Source organism: Diceros bicornis, chromosome 15 (assembly GCF_020826845.1).
Source record: "Diceros bicornis minor isolate mBicDic1 chromosome 15, mDicBic1.mat.cur, whole genome shotgun sequence".
NCBI lineage: Eukaryota > Metazoa > Chordata > Mammalia > Perissodactyla > Rhinocerotidae > Diceros > Diceros bicornis.
In genome coordinates this window covers 23,395,585-23,417,083 of record NC_080754.1, presented here as the reverse complement: position 1 = coordinate 23,417,083, position 21,499 = coordinate 23,395,585, and the positions used below count along the sequence as shown (strand labels likewise).

General features: G+C 39.8%; 1 protein-coding gene and 1 non-coding gene across 4 annotated transcripts in view; both read right to left on the bottom strand.

Moving 5' to 3' along the window:
- LOC131414778 (protein mono-ADP-ribosyltransferase PARP15-like) overlaps positions 1-18,801 on the bottom strand; it is a 48,516-nt gene extending 29,715 nt beyond the window's left edge. For 2 of the 3 annotated variants that reach the window (XM_058555913.1, XM_058555915.1), the window contains exons 1-2: positions 18,595-18,801; positions 1,752-1,868 (exon numbers count right to left, since the gene is read on the bottom strand). In XM_058555913.1, coding sequence (XP_058411896.1) covers positions 1,752-1,868; positions 18,595-18,597 — 120 coding nt within the window. In that variant the 5' untranslated portion in view covers positions 18,598-18,801. Of the gene's footprint in view, positions 1-1,751; positions 1,869-10,557; positions 10,615-18,594 lie in introns of those variants that run through there. The other variant, XM_058555916.1, reaches the window with a different exon arrangement.
- LOC131415094 (U6 spliceosomal RNA) lies at positions 6,897-7,003 on the bottom strand. Its single transcript, XR_009222327.1, has one exon. It is a non-coding gene; the product is annotated as a U6 spliceosomal RNA (small nuclear RNA).
- Positions 18,802-21,499: the final 2,698 nt, after the last annotated feature.

Here is a 21,499-nt window from a genome sequence, read left to right as displayed (position 1 = left end):
AAGACGTGACTATGGGAATGAAAAGGAAAGGGTATGGACGTGAGTCATTGTGAAAGGAGGCTTGGAATCCAAGTGGATAGGAAAAGGAATTCTCAGAAGAAAGAGTTAAAGAGGATTCCAAAGTTTATACAACACCATCCAATGGTGAGAACAGGCACCATGACAAGAATTGACAGGAGTTTAATAATCAACTTAAGAGACTATATAGTAGAAAGACCTAAGTTTCTTCATCTATAAGATGAGGGTAAGTAATATTTATCCTAACTAGAGTGTAGTACTAATTGCATAAAGTAAAATTTCAAGTGGTCCATTATAAGTGGATGACGATAATAGCTTTCATTTTTTGAGCCTTTACTATGTGCCAGGAAGGTCCTAAGTGCTCTATATGAATTATTTTATTTAAACCTCACAACAATCCTAATACTGTCAACATCCATATTTATAGATAAGGACACTGAGGCATAAGGAGGATGTGGACCAACATCAATGGCTGGTCGGTGGTAGAGTGGTATTTGAACCCTGCCAGAACTGGCTTTAGAGTTGGTCTGCATAACCACTACATTATGTCCACTCCTAGAGTGAAAGAGAAACTCACTGCCCTTTTATGTCATCCACTTCTTTCCTGGTCTGATTATACTCACTAAGTAATCTCATCATATTCCTGGTAGCCATGGCAATTATCTTTCTCATTGCAAATTAAATAATTACCATTTTATAACCAAGTATCTTGAGTCAGATCAAGTCTGGGTAAAACGATAAGATTCACCTTCTCAACCTGCAGATCTGGGGACAAGGTCCTGAACCCATGTCTAAAAGTCTAAGGACTCTATTTACTCTAGAGAACAAGAAGACAGTGGCTAGCTTGCCTCTCCTCTGCCATATCAGTAGCTGCAGCAAAAGCAAAGAATATTTCCGGTGGCTCATAATCCATAAGAGTCTCCAAATTTCTCAGAAGGGTTCTCTGTCCATTTGTCTTAAATGTGTGCCATCTGAAGGTAAATATCAAGTGTCAAAAAGGGGGGGGCTGTAGAATTCCGAAGAATCCAAATCAGTAATTCTCAGCCCTGACTACATATTAGAATCACCTGGAGCACCTTCAAAAACTACTGACACCTAGACCACAGACCTGACCAATTAAAATCAGGATCTCTAGGGGTGGGGCCTGGGCTTCCACATTTTCAAAAGCTCCCAGATGATTCTGATGTGTAGCCAGGATTCAGTATCATGGATGTCAATATAGATGGAAGATAGGGCCTGCATCTCCTGCTAATTGGTGATTCCAAGGAAAAGAAAGCAATGGGAGGGGAGGGGCAGGCAAGAGCCAAGCTGAGAATTTAGGACCTGTGGTGGTAACCTTTCTCCCTCCTCATTCTGCCTGTGTCTCATAATGTGCTCAGGCAGGAGCAACAGGGTGGGTTTGTGAAGGGTGATATTATAACGTGATGTACATATGTCCTCCCCATTAATGCTAACTGGAACAGGAGAGAAAACCAGAACTGGGTGGAAAGCAGGTTGAGATAGGCTACAGAGAAATAAAAGAGGTGGATTTGCACACCCTGGTTTGTGGTTAAACCTGGATCTCTTCACCTGAGTGCACGGGAAAGAATATAGGGGATGGTAAATATAGCCCTGCACGAACCTCAGGTGGGTTTAACTTCTCAAATTTAAATGATCTTAATCTTTGACCTTAAATCACAGTACCAGTTAGACCCCCTTGTTCCTTTGTGCATTTATTAAATAACACCACTTACCCTGAGATATATTACATCGCCACTTATCAACACAAGGTTCAGACCTTCTTTGGTTTGGGTTGAGGCTATAACATTTCCGTTTGAAAGATGATCCTCCCCGCTGCCTTGGTCTCTTGACTGTCGAGAAAACAGTAAAAAGCATTACCAGGCAATGCTATCTGATGACTTTCCTCATAGGTGTCCAAAGAGAAAATAACCATTAGGTTTCACAGACTTCTCTAACTCAACTCATAACTCAACCCCAAGATTCAAAAGCAAACAATTTATTATCACATTTGAGTATCAATTGTATTTAATACCCCAAATGACAGTGAGCTCTTGACCTATTCCCCCAAGAATCCTAGCCTAGCAGACTCTGTCTATATCCCCAGCTCTTACTATTTAAGGATGCCTAGTCATATTTCCAACTGTATTTTTCGCCTGACTTTCTGGACTTTCTGCAGTGCCAAAGCCTGCTTTGCTCGCCCCTGTAGCAGAGACAACGTGCAGGTAAATTAAGCCACCCACCTACCCCCTCAAGCTCTCATCCAATGATTGACGGGAATTGGTGTAAAACTACCCCAGTGACCTTGCCTCCCAGATGGGACTCGCTCTGAGTTTCCCCAGTGGGATTTGCCAAGGCACCCTATCAGCGTCCTTTACTTCCCTATTAAATCACTTGTACTTGAATCCTGTCTCAGGTTCGCTTCTGGGGGAACCCAAACTAAGACACACCCCTCAGCCCTCCACAATAGTGCATTTGTGGTTTGACTACTCATCAGTCACAGAATTTTAGAATTTAAAGGGTCATCACGGATCATCCAGTTCAGAAACTTCATTCTCCTGAGAAGGAAACCAATGTGCAAAGGGATGAAGCCACTTGCTCAGAGCCAAGCTGCTAGCTAATAAACGACACAGTACTTGAATCTTCTTTTCACTGAGTCGAGGAAGAGGAGCCGATCTACCTGATGGTTTTCTCACATTTATGAACGGTAAAAACATGGCACGTGTCACCCTTCTATTCCCGCCCTCCACACCTGAGACAGACGTTATAATTGGTATCAGCACTCTTTCTCAATCAACCCAGGTACAGCCTCAGAATCTTTCTCAGCACAGAGCTCCAGACAACTATCATTTGATCAGAGGAAACCCATGAAATGAAAGGTATTTTCCATGCCTGATCTAACTCAAAAAGGATATGAATTTTCTCTGCTTAAAACAGTCTTAGAGAATTCTTCACACTCTACTTTCTGTAACAAACAGAAAATTCCAGAGGGACTGGGAATGGGCTTCTTGAGCAATTGTTTTCGCATGCTCAGGAAATTCATTCTTCACTTTCTACTCTCCTACATGCAGTATGGTATGTTTGGTGAAAGCGTTATCAATGACTTCCCACCTTAAGAATTCTTTGGGTATAGACTCTTTCAGAGCACTGATGTGAAAACTAGAAAACCTTCCAGAAGAATCGCCACATTCTCTGTCAAATTGTGTTGTTTTTCCTTTCAATGTTTTAGTTTGTGTCTAACTGTGTTACAATTCTTTTCACATCCTCCAAACAATCTATTACTATGACCATCTCCTTGAATGGATCAGACTTAGCCAAAATCCTGTCATCCCCTATGCCGATTTTTATGTCCTCCCATACTGCTGGCTTCACATTCAATTTGGTGACCTGATCTCTAGACATGATATGGGAGAATTTTTTAGGACCGTCTTCTTGCCAGGTCTTGATGACATTGATCTTTGTTCTTCCTTGAGTGAGTTAGGTGGCCGCAGACCTGACTGTTACCTCCAGCCCCTTACAGCTGACTTGGGGCCATGTCACCTCACAGTGACACCTTCCCCTCTCATAATTTATCATTCCAATTAGGTGATGCTTCACTGCAAGATCTTTCATATGAGAGGATTCAGGACCACCAGGAATGGTGCTGGCAACTTTCTCATACAAGGCTGTGCCCAAAGACACATAATATGGAAACAGAGAGATGGGCCTTTCATTAAGACAAGCTTTTTGGCCAAGTAGGTGTCCACCACTAAAAAATAAGAAATGAAAGGGAGATATCATTCAAACAAAATCTTTGGCACAAAAAGAAATCCCGATACTGAGACTCTGAAATACAGAGTCTATATTTAGGTACAGTGGTACCTAAAATGGTACCACTGTCAAGCAGCTCAATGAAAGATGTGACGTTCATGAATGCAATGGAGCTAATCCCCATCTAACGGAATAGATGTATTCCATTCTTCTTTACATTGCAGTGAAGTTTTGTAAAATTAATCTGATTTTCCCATTGACATCCATTATAATATTGGAGAGGCTATTTTTCTTGCTAAAACAATCCAGCCCTTAGAGATTCAATAAATACAAGCAATAATGCATGAGCAATTCAAAATAACCTATTAGAAGTATAGCCAATACCATTATTATATAAAAAGGAATAGCCACAATAGTCAAAAATATTAAATACAAGCGTGTGCTGTAATCAAAAGAAGTCATAAAATTAGATCAGATTCTCTAGAAGCAGAGCCGGAGATGGGGATTCACGTGCAAGTGAGTTATTAAAGTTGCGCCCTCAGGAGAAACCTGCAGGAGGTGAGATGAAGATAGAGAAGGTGGTTTTAGGTTAAGCCTGGCTTCTGCCTGACCCTGCAAGGAGCCCTGGGGTAGATAAATTGCATCACAGTGTTGTCCCAACCGTGAGGCAAGGGAGCCCGGCTCTTGCACCTTCATACCAGTTAGTTACCGTCTATGGGCCATCCTGGTTGGGAGATGAATGTGAGCTGCCAGGAACCTCCAGGCTCCAGACCTCCAGTCTCCCAAAGGCAATCCTCTGGAGAAGGTTGTAAATGTGAGTCCTCAACAGCAATACATACAGCGGTTGGATCATGAGTGCACCTAATAAATACAAGAGACCCCAGGGCATCTGGGAGAGGCACCAAAGGAAAGGAAGAGCACTAACGGCAGTGCAAAGAAAAACTGCACAGGTTTGGCAGAAAGAGAATGTGGCTTAGCAACTGTCATGTAAAAGCACCTAAGGGGTTTTGGTTGGCAGTCAGCTCAGTATAAACCAACAGTGATGTAGCTGTGTTCAAGGAAAAGAAGGTCACCAGCGCTGGCGAGGATGTGGAGCAGCAGGAGCTCTCACTCCTTGCTGGTGGGAATGCGGAATGGTACCGCCACTTCGGAAGACAGTTTGGCGGTTTCTCACAGAACTAGATATGCTCTTACCATAGGACCCAGCATGTGTGCTCCTTGGTATTTACCCAAATGAACTGAAAGCTTATGTCCACATACAACCTGCACATGAATGTTAATAGCAGCAATCTAGCTTTATTCATAATTGTCAATTTGGAAGCAACCAAGATGTCCTTCAATAGGTGGGTGGGTAAATAAACTGTGGTACTTCCATAAAATAGAATATTATTCAGAGATACAAAGAAATGAGCTATCAAGCCATGAAAAGACATGCAGGAAACTTAAATACATATTGCTAAGCAAAGGAGTCAGTCTGAAAGGCGACATATTGTGTGCTTCCAGCTCTGAGATGCTGGAAAAGGCAAAACTATGGAGACAGAAGAAAGATCAGTGGTTGTCAGGGATTTGGAAGAGGGAGGGAGGGATGAACAGCTGGAGCACAGGGGATTTTTAGGGCACTGAAATTATTCTGCATGAAACTAATTGTGGACACATGACACGGTGCATCTGTCAAAACCCACAGAACCATACAACAAAGAGTGAATTCTAGTGTAATAGACCTTAGTTAATAATAACGTATGAGTATTTTTCACCAATTGTAACAAATGTACCACACTAATGCAAGATGTTAATACTAGGGAAAACTGTTTTCAGGGCAGGGTACAAATGAGAATTCCCTTGACTTTCTGCTCAATTTTTCTGTAAACCTACAACTGCTTTAAAAATAAAGACCTGGGGCTAGCCAGGTGGCATAGCGGTTAAGTTTGTGCCCTCCGCTGCAGCGGCCCGGGGTTCGCAGGTTCAGATCCTGGGCACAGACTTACGTACCACTTGTCAAGCCATGCTGTGGCAGGCGTCCCACGAGTAAAGTAATGGAAGATGGGCACGGATGTTAGCCCAGGGCCAATCTTCCTCAGCAAAAAGGGGAGGATTGGCAATACATGTTAGCTTAAGGATAATCTTCCTCACCAAAAAAGAAAAAAATAAAATCCATTCATTAAAAACAGGTAACAATGAGATTTGGGGCTATTATTATAGAAACATAGTAACACAAGTGTGTTTGATGAATAATAACCCTATTCTACTTTTCACTGGTAAAAACAGGGAATGCATGTGGTATTTTGTTTAGTTCAAGGTGCCAAACTTTGCAAAAAGATTATGAAAACTAGACATGTTCAGAAGGGGGAAACTGATGTGAAAGGACTCAAAACCATGTCACATGAGGATATAGAAAAGGAACTGGGTATATTTAACTTGTGGAAGTAGAGACAATGGGTGGGGTGGGACGCAGGAGGAGGACATAAGAGTTGCCCTTAAATATCTAAAGGGCTATCTTGTGTGTGTGTGTGTGTGTGTGTGTGTGTGTGTGTGTGTGTTCCAATAAAATTTTATTTACAAAAACAGATGAGGGGCTGGACTTGGCCCAAGGCTAAAGGTTTTCTGACCCCTGTTCCTGATCAGTCAATGCCTGTGGGACAGATATCCGGTTCGGTTGGGGCAAGTTTGATCTTAGTATTAGTATTATTTAACTATAAATCTCCTACAGAGCTGGCTCAGTTTTTCCAAGCTAAAAATCACTTTTATCTTCAGATTTTGTTCTAGATGTGATAATCATCAATCTGGTGATAGTAGGCGATCCAAAACATGAGCTGGTGTTGTTAAAGCAGCAGAGGCAACTTTGGTTTCACTGAGGTCAAGATCTGTCTGCTTAACTGAATGTCGACAGGCCTTTTGTTGTTCCTTTGGATCTTGACAACTGCATGCCATTTTTGTAACTCCTTCATTATTTTTTCACTCTCCAATTTTTTGTCTTCTTTTTTTATTGAGGTATAATTGACAAATAACACTATATCAGTTTCAGGTGTACAACATAATGATTCAATATTTGTATATATTGTGAAGTGATCACCACAATAAGTTTAGATAACATCTATCACCACACATAGTTACAAAATTTTTTTTCTTGTGATAAAAATATGGAATGCTTCACAAATGTGCATGTCGTCCTTGCACAGAGGCCATGCTAATCTTCCCTGCGTCGTTCCAATTTTAGTATATGTGCTGCCCAAGCAAGCACTGAAGGGCTATCTTATGAAGGATTTATTTCTACACCTCTAAAAGGAAGAACAAGAACTAATAGGTAGAACTACAGTAAAACGTATTTGAGCTTAATATAATGCTAAATTTTTTAAAATAATTAGAACTGTCCTAAGGTGGAATGGGTCAATGAGACAGTGAGTTCCCAGGCAAGCCGAAGATGGACCATCACTTAGTGTCTGATTTTACTTCTGAGGTAATTGTTTTGCCTTTTTTTTGGGGGGGGGGGTGGCATATTTTTCTTAATTGAATTCACTAGCCTATTTTCAAATACATTTTACGCAGTAGAAATAGTTTATTCCAGTACTCTTATGTCAGCCGTGATAACAATATCAAAATGAAGGACATTGAACTATTTAAACATCATTTAATAATGGCACTTTATCCATGTATCTGCTGAGACATATAGCTATCTAAAGCACAATTCACATCTATTATTTCTCATCAAATTAGTAAATTGTTTCCCATTTTTTCCTAATTTGATAATTGTAACAGCTTTATTTATTGAATACCTTTATGTGTCAGATATTTTACAAATATTATCCCATTTAATTTAATCTTGACAAAGACCCTGTGAGATAGGTTTTATCTTCACTTTTTAAATGAAGAAACAGAGAATCAGAAAGTAACTTTGCCATTGTTATCCAGCTAGTATATTCCAGAATATTTTGAATATATACCTTTAAGACTATAAAGGTCAGTGGTGCTCTAGAATTTCTATATAGAGGGCTTAGGTGTGACAATCCAGCTAGAAGGATTGGGTGATGAAGGGAGCTTGTCTTGAAGCTATATTTTCTTCACTGTGTAAGATGGTGCCCAATGATCCTTACCTCCTGGTAACCATGCCTTCGTATAGTCTCCTTCCAGATTGTATCAAGGTTGGTCTGTGTGACCAACAGAAGATGGCAGAAGTGATGCTATGTCACCTCTGAGGCTGAGTTACAAAAGGCACTACAGCTTCCCTCCCTTCCCCTCCTCAGATAACTCACCTGGGGAAAGTCAGCTGCCATGTTATGAACAGCCCTGTGGAGGGGCCCTCATAGCAAGGAACTGAGGTCTCTGGCAGCAGCCATGCGAGTGAGCTTAGAAGCAGACTCTCCAGTCCCTGTCAAGCCTTCTGATGACGCAGCCTCAACCAACACCTTGAGAGCAACCTCATGAGAGATCCTGAGCCAGAATCACCCAGCTAAGCTGCTCCCAAATTCCTGACCCACAAGACTGTACGATAACAAATGTTTGTTATGTAAAGCCACTAAGTTGTGGGGTAATTTGGTGTGCAGCAATAGAAAACTACTACAGATTGTATACTTCTTTGGGATGACTTGAAGAGGCAGACTGATGGAGATAGTGGGGATAAGAATAAAACCCCTAGCCCCTAATCCTTTCTGGAAAAGTCATCGCTGAAAGGCAACCCCTAACCACTATGCCAGGGATATGAATTTTAAGACTCTTTAAAAAACATTTATAAATATACATATACATGTTGGAATAGAATAGAAAATAGAGTGCATCAGTTCCTTCATGAGAAACACATATGTTGCAACAAAATTTTTTTCCTCAAATTGCAACAAACACTTTCATTTTCATATAAGGTATGGGGTGGGATATAATATAAATATATTTTTATGGTGCATGGTGTTTAAAAAAAAAGGTTTACAAAATGCTGCACTGTTCTTTATATCACTCTGCCTCTCTGATTGGTTTCATTAGTTCACTAATTGCTGGAGTGCAGACTGAGGCTCTGAGCCGACCCAACTTGCACATGTTATCTCCAGAAACATTGAATGTGCTTAAACACTAACCACTTACCAGTGTATAACCATGACAATCTGTTTAAAAAAAAAAAAAAAGGCTCTCCAGATGTCAACAGCAGCATTAAGGGCTAGGTGACAAGTATGTGAGAGAGATGGGGCCTTCAACTTCTGCAAGTTTGGGAGGTTGGTATTAGTCCTAAGAATTATACAGTTTTAAATGTAGAAGCCTGCTAAGTGAGGGATATCAGTCCTAAACGTTTGTCTTCTCACAAAGTACCAATTAAAAATGTCCAGTGCTATCAATTCATTGCTATGTTAAGAATCAGATATTATTTCAATCTAGTACTAAGACTATTACCTTGTTAAACCACTACTGAAAGTTAAGCTCCTTTTCTTTCTAGATAGCCTCTCAATTTTTGGCTTTCCTGACTGACTGGTTTCCATTGAAGCTACATGAGGAAGATCCTAATATCTGCTTCTCTCCTGCTGACTTCACTCATTCTCCCCTCTAGTCTTCTATCTCCACCTATAATTTCACGGATACTGTTTGGTTTCACCACCTCTTCTTAAGGATCACAGTTGGGAGAGGATGTGCAGGTGAAGTATGACCATTAAAAAATGACATTTATTTGGTCATATTATCCAAAATATAGACTACTTTGTGGCATAAATCCTCAGGACATTGTCACTGTCTTTAAAATTGCTTATTCAATTTTCTAAATTCCTAATATGTACTTTGAGAAATGATCAGATTCTGAATACCTCTTGAAGGTAGAGTGAACGGGATTTCCTAAAGGACTGGATATAGGATATGAGAGAAAGACAGGAGTCCAGATGACTCCCAGGTTTTGGCCTGAGCAACCAGGAGGATGGGGTTGCTATCAACTGAGATGGGAAAGCCTGCGGATAATGCGGGTTGGTGGGGTGTGGTGACGAGGACGGGGAATTGTGTTTTGGACATGTTATGTTTGTGTCATATGCTTTTAGACAACCAAATGAAGAAGTCTACTAGGCAATAAGTATAGACATTGGAGTTCAGGAGAGAGTCTTGACTGGAGATAGAATTGGGAGTCATTGGGACATGGACTGTATTTAAAGTAATTAGATCTCCAAGGAACTGAGTGCAGACAAAGAGGAGAAAAGAACTGAGTCCTACATTAAGAATTGAGGGAAACAAGGTGAATGAGGAAAGAAGAAGGAGAATGAACAGTCACTGGTGAGGTAGGAAAAGAACCCAAGGCGCGGGATCCTAGCAGCAAGTGAAGAAAGTGCATCTAGGAGGAGGGAGCGATCAGGTGAGTCCAATGGTGCTAAGAGATCAATTAAAATGAGGAGTGAAAAGTGGTTATTGAATTTAGCAACATGGAGGTCATTGGCGACCTTGACAAGAGTAGTTTTTGTGGAATGGTGGGGGTAAAAGTCTGTCTGGAATAGATTTAAGAGAGAATGAGAGGAGAGGAAATGGAGATGAATAATAACAAACTCGACTGAGAAATTTTTGTTGCAGAGGGAAGGAAAGAAATGAAGCAGTAGCTACAGGGAAATTGGGGGTCAAAGGAAGTTTTTTGTTGTTTTGTTACTGCTACAAAAGGAATTCTTTGAGCTAGATCTCCACAGAGACCTGTTCAAAGCCTTGAGTTAATTCACAGCATATCCCAGTGAGAATGTGGTGGCTTTGATGGATTTTCTAATCACCTGTGTGGCCCCTAATCTAACGTCACTCATGCATGAAATGGTTAATAATAACCTTAAACAGCAAGAAAGAAGAGAAATTAATCACCTTTGTAGTCAGAAAACTCAACTGGGGCTGAACTCTCCTCCGGGAAATATTGGACATTGGTTACTCCTTCTCCTCCATTTTGAGGGTTTCCAAAGACAATTGTTATGTAATTACTATCAATATGAGGTGGCAGATTTTCAACCCTAATGGTTCTTATCAGTTCCAGAAGTCTTGGAAAAATCTGAAATTGCTGGACTCTGTGGTGTCTGTCACAAACATTAACAAATGTCCTGACATCTACAAATAAAAACCAGTTTATCGGTACTGTAACTTCATTTCATACGAGAAGAAAACAGATTTTAAAAAGTAATTGGATTTAGAGGCTATAACTAAGAATTAAAAATTAGATGCTAAATTTCTACATAAAGTTATATTTCAGTGTCAACTTCTACCTCTCCCACATTGCCTACCCTGAATGCACAGCTGTCTTCAACAGTGACCTCCATTTGAGATCATTTGGGGAACATGGATCAACAGTTACCTCTCCAAATGAAATCAAATATGTGCAGCCACTTTGTAAGCTGATAATGGTCACAATGATTGTAATACAATATTGTTTCCTAAATCTAATTTCACTTCGTTAACCCCACTAACTTCACCATATCTTGGTTTCCATTTGGACATGTCATTATCATAAAAATAAAGTTCTATAACTATTAAAGCTTACTGGAAATTTGAGGGCACATACACAGTGGTTAATAAAATACACTCAGAAGTCAGGATGTCTAATTTGGAATTCTGACTCAAATACTTACTAGCTGTGTGACTGTGAGCAAGTCATTTAATCCTCTCTAAACCCTGATTTCTCCAACTGTAAAATGGAGATGATAGTAGTACCTATGTCATGGTGCTATATGTTATGAGATAAAGTAAGTAAAACCTCAGCACAGTACTTGACATAGAGCAAGCACTTGATAAATGTTAGCTATTAGTAGTACGAGGAGTAATAATACATATATTCCCTCACAAATCTCTTACTGGGAGTTAGAAAGAGCACAACTTTTAAAGAAAACCCATTGAGGGATGCCTGGAATCTCAAAGTAGGATACAACCACAATTTGCAAATGAAGGCTTAAAAGCTATTGTCTGTCTTACCAATATTTTGAGAAACATGATGACAGCAACTTTAATATTGGGTATCATTTCCACCCCGAAGTCACCACTGGCTTCTGACAGGCCACTAATCGACTCCACAAGCAAGGATAGCACATTCTCAGTCATAGCGTCTTGGATATTGCAAAATGCAACCAAAAAGGAGGCTTATGAAGAGTTTTTTGAAAATTTATCTATTTCATCCACTTCCATCTCATCCGTTTCACCCACTCTTCTGAAAAGTATTACTTTTATACTGGGGTCTTCCGACTTAGCAATTTTTAGGGAGACAGAAACACTTGAGATGTTAGTTTTTATATCTGATTTGAGATTGAAAGGTTTTGGCCATTATATTACTTTCTGATGTTCTAAATACTTTGGAAGAAAATAGATTTCACTCATTGCCTTATTAAAAAAGAAAATAGTAATTCTTTGGCTAAACGATTATGTAAAGTTAATTATTATACTTTGTAAAGTCAGATTTACTCACCAAATCACAGGAAAAAAAAGCAACAAACATGACATGAAATGAGGGGCCTCATCCACTGACATAAATTAATAGAGCTACAATTGTGTGTGTGGGGGGTGGTATATGAGAACTCTGTGTCCTCTGCTCCGTTGTGCTGTGAACCTAAAACTACTCTAAAAAATAAAGTCTATTAAAAAAATGGGTAATTATAAATATAAAACTTTAATAATTATAAAACTAAATAGTTCTAAATTAAGAATAGATAATATGACAAGAAGTACAATAGAAATTCCAGAAATAAGCCTTAATCTATCAAAAAGTTTAATATATGAAGTTAAGGGGACTAAGGGACTGGAAACACTAATCATAATTTAATAAATATTCTTGGGAAAGTTGGTCTTCACTATGAAGAAAATTAGATATCAATTCATACCTCATAATCAACACCTAACCACAACAGCATTAACCCCTGATGGGTTAGAAATGTTAACTTTAAATACTCGAAACGTGGTAGAATAAAAGTTCTATATTTATTTAACTAATTGTACTAAGGTGAAAATTTTTCAACTAATGAAGCAAAATAGAAGATCTACAGGTAGCAATTTAAATGGATTCACATAAAATACTAAAACAATAATAAAAATAAAAAGATATCTACAACATAGCAGATACCCAAGAAATGTAGTTTGATAAATTAATACAATAGAAGACAGGGCCCTCTCCTCAGCCAGGGCAGTAAATTGTCTAAAGTTCCAGAAAAGGAAAAGGAGATGGCAGGTTATTGCTTCCATGTAACTAATCAAAATAGTCTTCCATCAGATGATTCATGAAAAGTTGAATTCAGCATGCCAAAGGGAGCTTTAGAACTATCAATGTTTAGTGCACTAGAATATGAGTTACATGAAAATCAAGCAAATCAAGGATAGGCCAAAGTTAGAAAATCTATTAATATAATTCACCATATTAATAGGTCTGAGAAAAACAATATGAGTATCTCCATAGATGCTGAAAATGCAATGGACAAAATTAACACACATTCCTAACAAAATCTCTTGAAAAAATAGAAATGGACGCATATTCCCTTAAAATAGTAAAATATATATACGTCAATCCTAAAGTCAGCATCTTACTTAGGGAAACCCTGCAGGCATTCCCATCAAGGTCAGGAACAAGACAAGTATGGTGGCTACCTACAATACTATTTAACATTGTTCTGAAGGTACTAACTAATGCAATTAGATTTGACAAAAAATAAGAGCATAGAATAGAAAAAGATGAAATACAACTATCTTCATCTGAAGGTGACATGATGTCTATTTGGAAAACCCTAAATTAAATGATAAAAATCAAACATTAAAAACATTCAGCTGGTAGCAAGACATAAAATGAGCACGTGAAGATCAATAGCTCTAGGACTTTCGATTAGGCCAATATGGAGTAACAGATTTACTATCCCACCTTAAACAATTTAAAAACTGGATAAAAGATATGAGGCAATGGTTTTTCAGATGTTTGGAAACAGGAAACATGGCAGTGATCAAATGAAGTGAGCCCTACAATTGCTCCCTTCCAGGCTTACCACACAGAGAGAGGTTCCAAGCCACAGTGCAGGAAAAGAAACCCAGAAGAAGCCTGGTAGCCTCACTGAATTGAGGAGACAGACTTGGGACTCTGAGGAGGCTAAAATGACTAGAAATTGTAAGTCAGAATATTGGAGAGGAGAGAGATGCACAAGGAGCTCCAGAGGTCTACAGAGGATCTCCCTGGAATCTTTAGCTCCAAAAGGGCTACAAAGAGTGCCTGCTCTCAACAGCCACAGTAGAAAATCTCACAATTCTTATGGCATAGGGTAAAGTATTCAGAAGTGTTTTGCCTCAGTAATGGAAAAATTAGCCATAGATTAAAAGCTACTCTACTCCTGGCTAACAAAGCTTAAAAGCAAGCCTCAAAAGGATCTAACTGTTTTCAAATAACTTAACTGTGACCCAGACAAAATCTCAAAAATATTTTTTAAAGTACAAGATGTCCAGGACTCAATAAGGCACAATTCATATGTTTGGTATCCAATCAAAAATTACCAGGCATGCAAAGAAGCAGCAATATATGATGCATAATACAGAGAAAAATAAATAAATTTAAACTAACCCAGAAATGATGCAGATGATAGAATTAGTAGACAAGGATATTAAAACAATTAGTATAACAATATTGCATACTATCAGGAAGGTAGAGGAAAACAAGAGTGTATTAGCAGAGACCTAATATAAAGGAAAACCAAATCAAACTTCTAGAGAGGAAAAATACAATGTTTGAGGTGAAAAATACACTGAATGGGATTAAAAGGATACTTATATACTGTAGAAAGAAAAGATTAATTGACTTTAAGACATAGCAATAGTAACTATACAAAATGAAAGACAGAGAGAAAAAAGACTGAAAAAATAATGAGCAGAGAATCAGCAAGCTGTGGGAGAACTTCAAGTGAGTAAGTTCACTACTCACTTGTTCAAGTGATTCAAGTCCAAGTAATTCATTATACATGAATGAAAGAGTGACAGAAGGGGATAGAAGAAAATATTTGAAGAAGTAATGGCTAAAACTTTTTTCAAATTTGATGAAAACTACATTCCCACAGATTCAAGATGCACAATGAACTCCAAGCACAATAGACATGAAGAATACTACACCTGGACACACCATAAGTTGCTTAAAACCAGTGATAAAGAAAAAATCTTAAGAATAGTCAGAGAAAAAAGAGTTATACACAGAAGGACAAAGATAAGAATGATAGCAGACATCTTGTCAGAAATAATGCAAGCCAGAAGACAGTAGAGAAATATCTTTAACTGTCAACTTAGAAAACATCTTTCAAAAATAAATGTAAAATAAAAACCTTTTCAGACATACAAAAGCTGAAAAAACTCATCACCAGAAAACCTGCACTATAAGAAATGTTAAATGAAGTTTTTCAGGAGGAAAATGATGCCAGATGAAAATAGTGAATATATGAGTAAACCTAAAATAATGTTTTCCTTATTTTTAAAATCTCTTTTAATCACAAAATAATTAAAGTAAAATAAATAAAAGCACCAATAAATAAAAGCCAAAACAACCTTGACAAAGAAAAACAAAGCTGAAGGCCTTACACTTCCTTATTTAAAAACATGTTACAAAGCTACAGTAATCAAAACAATATGGTACTGGCATAAAGACAGACATATAGACTAACGGAACAAAAGAAAAAGCTTCATGCCATTGAATTTGGCAATGATTTATTGCATATGACACCAAAAGCATATGCAACAAAAACAAGAATAGACAAGTAGGACTGGACTACATAAACTTTAAAACTTCTGATTAGCAAGGAAACAATACAGTAAAAGGGCAACCTACAGAATGTGAGAAAATATTTTCGAATCATATATCCGATAACAGGTTAAAATTCAGAATATATAAAGAACTCCTACAACTCAACAACAGCAACAAAAACAAAACAACCTGATTAAAATATGAGCAAAGGACTTGTATAGACATTTCTGCAAAGATACTCAAACAGCCAACAAGCAGATGAAAAGATGCTCAACATCTCTAATCAGTAGGAAATGCAAATCAAAACCACAATGAGATATCACTAAACATGCACTAGGATGGAAGGAAAGAAGGAAGGAAGGAAGGAAGGAAGGAAGGAAAGAAGGAAGGAAGGAAGAAAGGAAGGAAGGATGGAAGGAAGGATGGAAGGAAGGAAGGAACAAAGAAAGAAAGAAAGGAAGGAAAGAAGGCAGAAAAGAAAGAATGAAGGAAAGAACGAAAGAAAGAAAATAACAACTGTTGGTGAAGACGTGGAGAAATTGAAACCCTTGTTTCCTGTTGGTGGGACTGTAAAATGACGCAGCTGCTACAAAAAAACAATATCGCAGTTACTCAAAAAATGAAAAATAGGATTACCATATGACCCATCGATCCCACTTCTGGGCATATATCCAAAAGAATTGAAAGCAGCACCTTGAAGAGATATTTGTACACCTATGTACCTTGCAACATTATTCACAATAGCCATAAGATAGAAGGAACCCAAGTGTCCACTGATGGGTAAATGGATAAAGAAAGTGTGGTATGTACACACAATGGAATATTATTCAGCCTTAAAAAGGAAGGAAATTCTGATACATGCTACAACATGGCTGAACCTTGAAGACATTAAGCTAAGTGAAATAAGCCAGTCACAAAAAGACAACTACTGTTTCAGTTTTGTGAGATGAAAAGTTCTGGAGATTGGCTGCACAACAATGTGAATATACATAACACAATTAACTATACACTTAAAAATCGTTAAGATGGTAAAATTTGTTATGTGTATTTTATCACAATTTTTAAAAATTAAAAAGAAAAAGAAAGAAGGCTGGTAGATTTCAGTGCAAGCATTACCAGAGATAAAATGTCATTTCTGGGCTGCCCGGTGGCTTATCGGTTAAGTGCGGGCGCTCCGCTACTGGCGGCCAGGGTTCGGATCCCGGGCGCACACCGACGCACCACTTCTCCGGCCATGCTGAGGCCACGTCCCACATACAGCAACTAGAAGGATGTGCAACTATGACATACAACTATCTACTGGGGCTTTGGGGAAAAAAAAAAAAAAAAGGAGGAGGATTGGCAATAGATGTTAGCTCAGAGCTGGTCTTCCTCAGCAAAAAAAGAGGAGGATTAGCATGGATGTTAGCTCAGGGCTGATCTTCCTCACAAAAAAAAAAAAAACATGAATCTTAAAAAATCATAGGTCTGGGGGCCGGTCCCGTGGCCTAGCAGTTAAGTGTGCACGTTCTGCTGCTGGCAGGCAGGTTTGACTCCCGGGTACGCACCGATGCACCACTTGTCAGGCCATGCTGTGGCGGCGTCCCATATAAAGTAGAGGAAGATGGGCACAGATGTTAGCCCAGGGCCAGTCTTCCTCAGCAAAAAGAGGAGGATTGGCATGGATGTTAGCTCAGGGCCAATCTTCCTCACCAAAAAAAAAAAAAAAATGGCCTATTCTGAAGATACAGAAAGGGCCTAAAGTCACGGCAGGTCCAGCCACACTTTGAAACAGAACAGCAAACCAAAATCTGCCCGGCGTTGGCCAGGGGCTCACCTTGAGTGAAGAGGTTGATCACAAAGGGACTGGTGGGAATTTAGGGGGGTGATGAAACTCTTTTATATTGTTGTATCTTATGGTTGTTACACAGTTGAATACATTTGTCAAAACTCACAGAACTATACACTAAGAAGTTTGGATTTGCTGTATGTACATTATACTTTAATTTTAAAAATGAAAGGAAAAGTCAATAGCATTCATATACACAGATAATTAGAAGATTTAGTGAATAAGAAAACCTCATTTACAACAGCAAGAAAAAAGATAAAATATTTAGAAACAAACTTAACAAGAAATGTTCTATGTAAGAAAACTATAAACACTCCTTAAAGACACAAAAGTAGACTTGAACAAATGAAACGGCATCCTTTGTTCTTGGTTAGAACATCTCAACATCATCTCAAAACGTCAGCTCTCTGTAATTTAATTTATAAATTTAATGCAATCCCAATAAAAATCCCAATGAGCTTTTTTTGACACGCATCATAAATCTGAAGTCAATCCCAGAGTTCATAAGGAAAGTTAAGCACACAGGAATGGCTAGGAAAACACTGAGAAGGAAGAGCTTTGTCGGGGGACTAGCCCTGACTTGAAAACAAATGACAAAGTCCCTCTAAAACAGATGAACAAACAGGTCAACGGAATAGAACAGAAGTTCCAGAAATAGCCCAACTACATATAAAAATCTAGTATTTGACAAATGTGGTATCTCAAGTTACTAGGGCAGTGATAATCTTAGTAAATGGTGTTGGGATTTATTAAGTATATTACAGAGATAAAAACGTGGATACCTATTTGGAAAAAAAGATAGAATTAGACCCATTCCTCAGACTGAACACAAGAATAAACTCCAAATGTATCAGAGATCTAAATGTTAAAAATAAAGCATTACCAAAAAAAGCATGAGTGACTATAACCTAGGTGGAGGGGAAAACTTTTAAAACATAAATAGAAGTCCAGATGCAATAAAATAAAAGATTGGTAAATTTTACTACATAAAAATAAAAAATGTTTGCATGGGGGAAAAAAAGCCACCATAAGCAAACTCCAAAGACAAATAACAAACTGAAAGGAAATATTTATAACGTATCGCAGATAAAGGACTAATCTCCCTACTTGACAAGCAACTTTTAGAATGTGAGGGGAAAGAGCCCAAAAGTCCTGTGGACAAAGACGCCTGGCACTCTGCTCCCTTCCGGGACAATCAGGGTGGTAAGCGCCTCCCGAGAAGAACGCGTTCGGAGGGACGTGGGGTCCCCGGGCCGCCCCAGCTGCAGCGTCGCACGTGCGCCCGGCTCCGGGAGGGCCTCCTGCCGCCCCTCCTCACCCCGCCCCTGGCGCCCCTCACCATCCTCCTGGAGGAAGAGCGCCAGGCAGCGGGCGGACTTCACGCTCCCGGCCTCCCGAGCTCTTCGGGCTCTGGAGGTCCGCCTGCAACTCGGTGCCGAGTTCTTCGGGGGTCGGGGCTCCAGGGCTCCAGGGCTCCAGGGCTCTCAGACCAGTAGCGGCTGGCGGCGCGCAGCCATCCTCAGCTCCGCAGCTTGGCCCCCACTGCCAGCCCACTCCACTCAACAGGTTTGTGCCTAGATTTTTCTTTCGCTTTCTTTTCTGTGAACTGCTTCGACCGCAGAATTCAGTCTTGAGGTAGCAAAACAGCTGCCGCAGGATTATGGCTCCCTTCTGAGAGAAACCTTGCTGTCAGACAAACTGTGGGTCAAAATCCTGGGCTCTGCAGTTCATCGGTTGTATAACTTCAGTCAATTGCATTTGTACAATGGGCATAGCCATAACTACTTCACCATATTATCATGAGGATTAAATCACATAAAGTCTGTAGAGTGCCTGGCATATTAAAAAATATATATATATCGATAATAGTTCCCCTTTCCCCTGGGCATCCCATCCCTACCCCACCCCACTTTCCCTACACACACATCTTCAGAGAAATACACTGAGGCCTTTTCATGACCCCTAAGACAGGGCTGGAATCAGGTCTAGCCTGACAAGACATTTAATTTAATTCAACCAACTTGTATGAAGGCCCTTGATATGCCTGGCAATGCATTAAGATTATAAAGATGAATTAGACACAGATCCCTTCTCTCTGGGGTGTGGGTGGAAGGAAGGGGAAGGATGCAAAAAATAGACAAATACACATTTACCTGGTGTGTCATGAAAGGTCCTGGCGGGATATAGATGGTATACTCAAAATGGGTAATTGAAGAGAAGTTCATAAAGGAATTACCTAGATAGGTGTGGGCAAAGGGTTAAGAGAAATCAGTAAGAAATGATGAAGCAGCCCCACCCTCCCCTTACCAGCTGGGCTGAAGGGGCAAGGGAGGGGTCATGTACTGAGCCTGGTAAGAGCCATACCTATAGGAGAGAGCTATTCCACGGGAGCTGTGGCTGATTTTGGGAGACAGCAAGGGGAATAAATGCCCCAGCCTCTCTCTCCTCCTAACCTCCAATCTCTTCCTGGACCCTCTCACTGCTGAACCCAACCAGCAGTCAGAGGGCATGAGAGTAGAGTTGATGCAGTACATAGAGGTCAGCGCCCAGCACCACTCCAAGGCAGAAAGCAGGGTAAGTGGATTTTGATAGCACATCTGCATTAATAGAAATATGTATAAAGTATCAGGAACACAGGGAAACAAGTGATGCATAATTTGGAGACAAGATTGGAGGAAAGCTCCTTTAGCTAGTGGCATTTGAGTAAGACCTTGAATGATGAGTAGGAGATTTCTAAGAGCAAAGTGAGGTGGAGGGACATCGAGAGAGAGAGAACATGCAGAGCAAAGGCCAGAAGAATGAAAGTATAGACTGTGGTTTGGAAGAGCTGGTAATTTGGTGTGACTGGTCTATAGGGGCTTGGTGGCAAGGAAGGGACACGTGGTGAGTAAAGTAGAATGAGAAATCCCTGATGGCCGTGATGTGGAGTTTGAACTTTATTTTCTAGGCCAATGGTCCCAGACCATTAGCATCAGCATCACTTGGAAACTTGTTAGAAATGCAGATTCTTGGGCCCAACCTCACACCTACTGGGTCAGAAACTCTAGGGGTGGGTCTTAGTAATCTGCATTATATTGAGCCCTCCAGTGACGCTGACACAAGATCAAGTTTGAGAAGCACTGCTCTAGGCATCAGGGAGTCACTGAAGGCATATTATCAGAGGAGTGATGAGGTCAGAACTGCTTTTTCGGAAGGTAGTTTGAGGCGGGAGGAGGAAGGGGGATGGAGACAGAGAGAGTCCTTAGGGGGTATTTTAATCGTTCTGGTGAGAGAACTATGAAGATGAAGAACTGGGCAGTGAGATGCAAAGTGAGAGGCAGGACTGGTGACAATGGATATACAGGATACGGGAGAGGGAGAAGCCCAAGGTGCCACTAAGGCTACATTTTAATGTGGTATAAATGGAATGTATTTTACATTGTCTGTTGTTTTCCTAGGAAATAAAACTGAGTTTTCTTCTCTGTAAAATAAAGCATTTAAACGAAATGATTTCTGCCATCCTTTTCAACTCATACGCCAAGCAAATAAAGCTGCTGAGTGACCCGCTGTGTCTTTTCAAGGCTCTTGGTGAAGCAGTGGCCAGGGTGATAACTCAGGCGTTGCATTGCCTCGCATACTCGCCTCACTTCTCTTTTTGTTGTCCTTACCTTCACTGACCTGGGCTTGCACCTCCCCAACCAATTGGTAACATCTTGATCGTTGCCTAAGGCTCTGTGTTTTAGAGACTTAAGACCCAATCAATAGAAAAGGAAATAGTGCCCAACTCTCATGTGGAAATGAAAGAGAAACAGTCCTCAACCATAAGATAAGTGTAAGGAAGCCCAAGAAAGGTTTGCTTTTTCTCCTAATGGTTGCTTTGATACTATCTGTGATGTTGTGATTTATGATTAATATATGTTTGGTCTTCATCCCTGTGTCTGACACAGAGCAACTAAAATCCTTGGAATATCCTAAATGCTGAGAGCAATCAAGATGGTTTTTGTTATGTTAATGATGTGACTTTTGGAAAGCACCTAAGGATGGGGGCTGGTGGCTGGAAAACCAACCATGTGACTAGAGGTTTGGAACTTGCAATCCCACGCCTTGGCCTCCGAGGAGGGAAGAGGGGCTGGAGATTGAGTTCAGTCACCAGTGGCCAATGATTTGATCAATCATGCCTGTGTAATGAAGCCTCCATAAGAACCCAAGAAAGGACAGGATTTGGAGAACTTCCAGGTTGGTGAACAAGTGGAGATTTGGGCAGA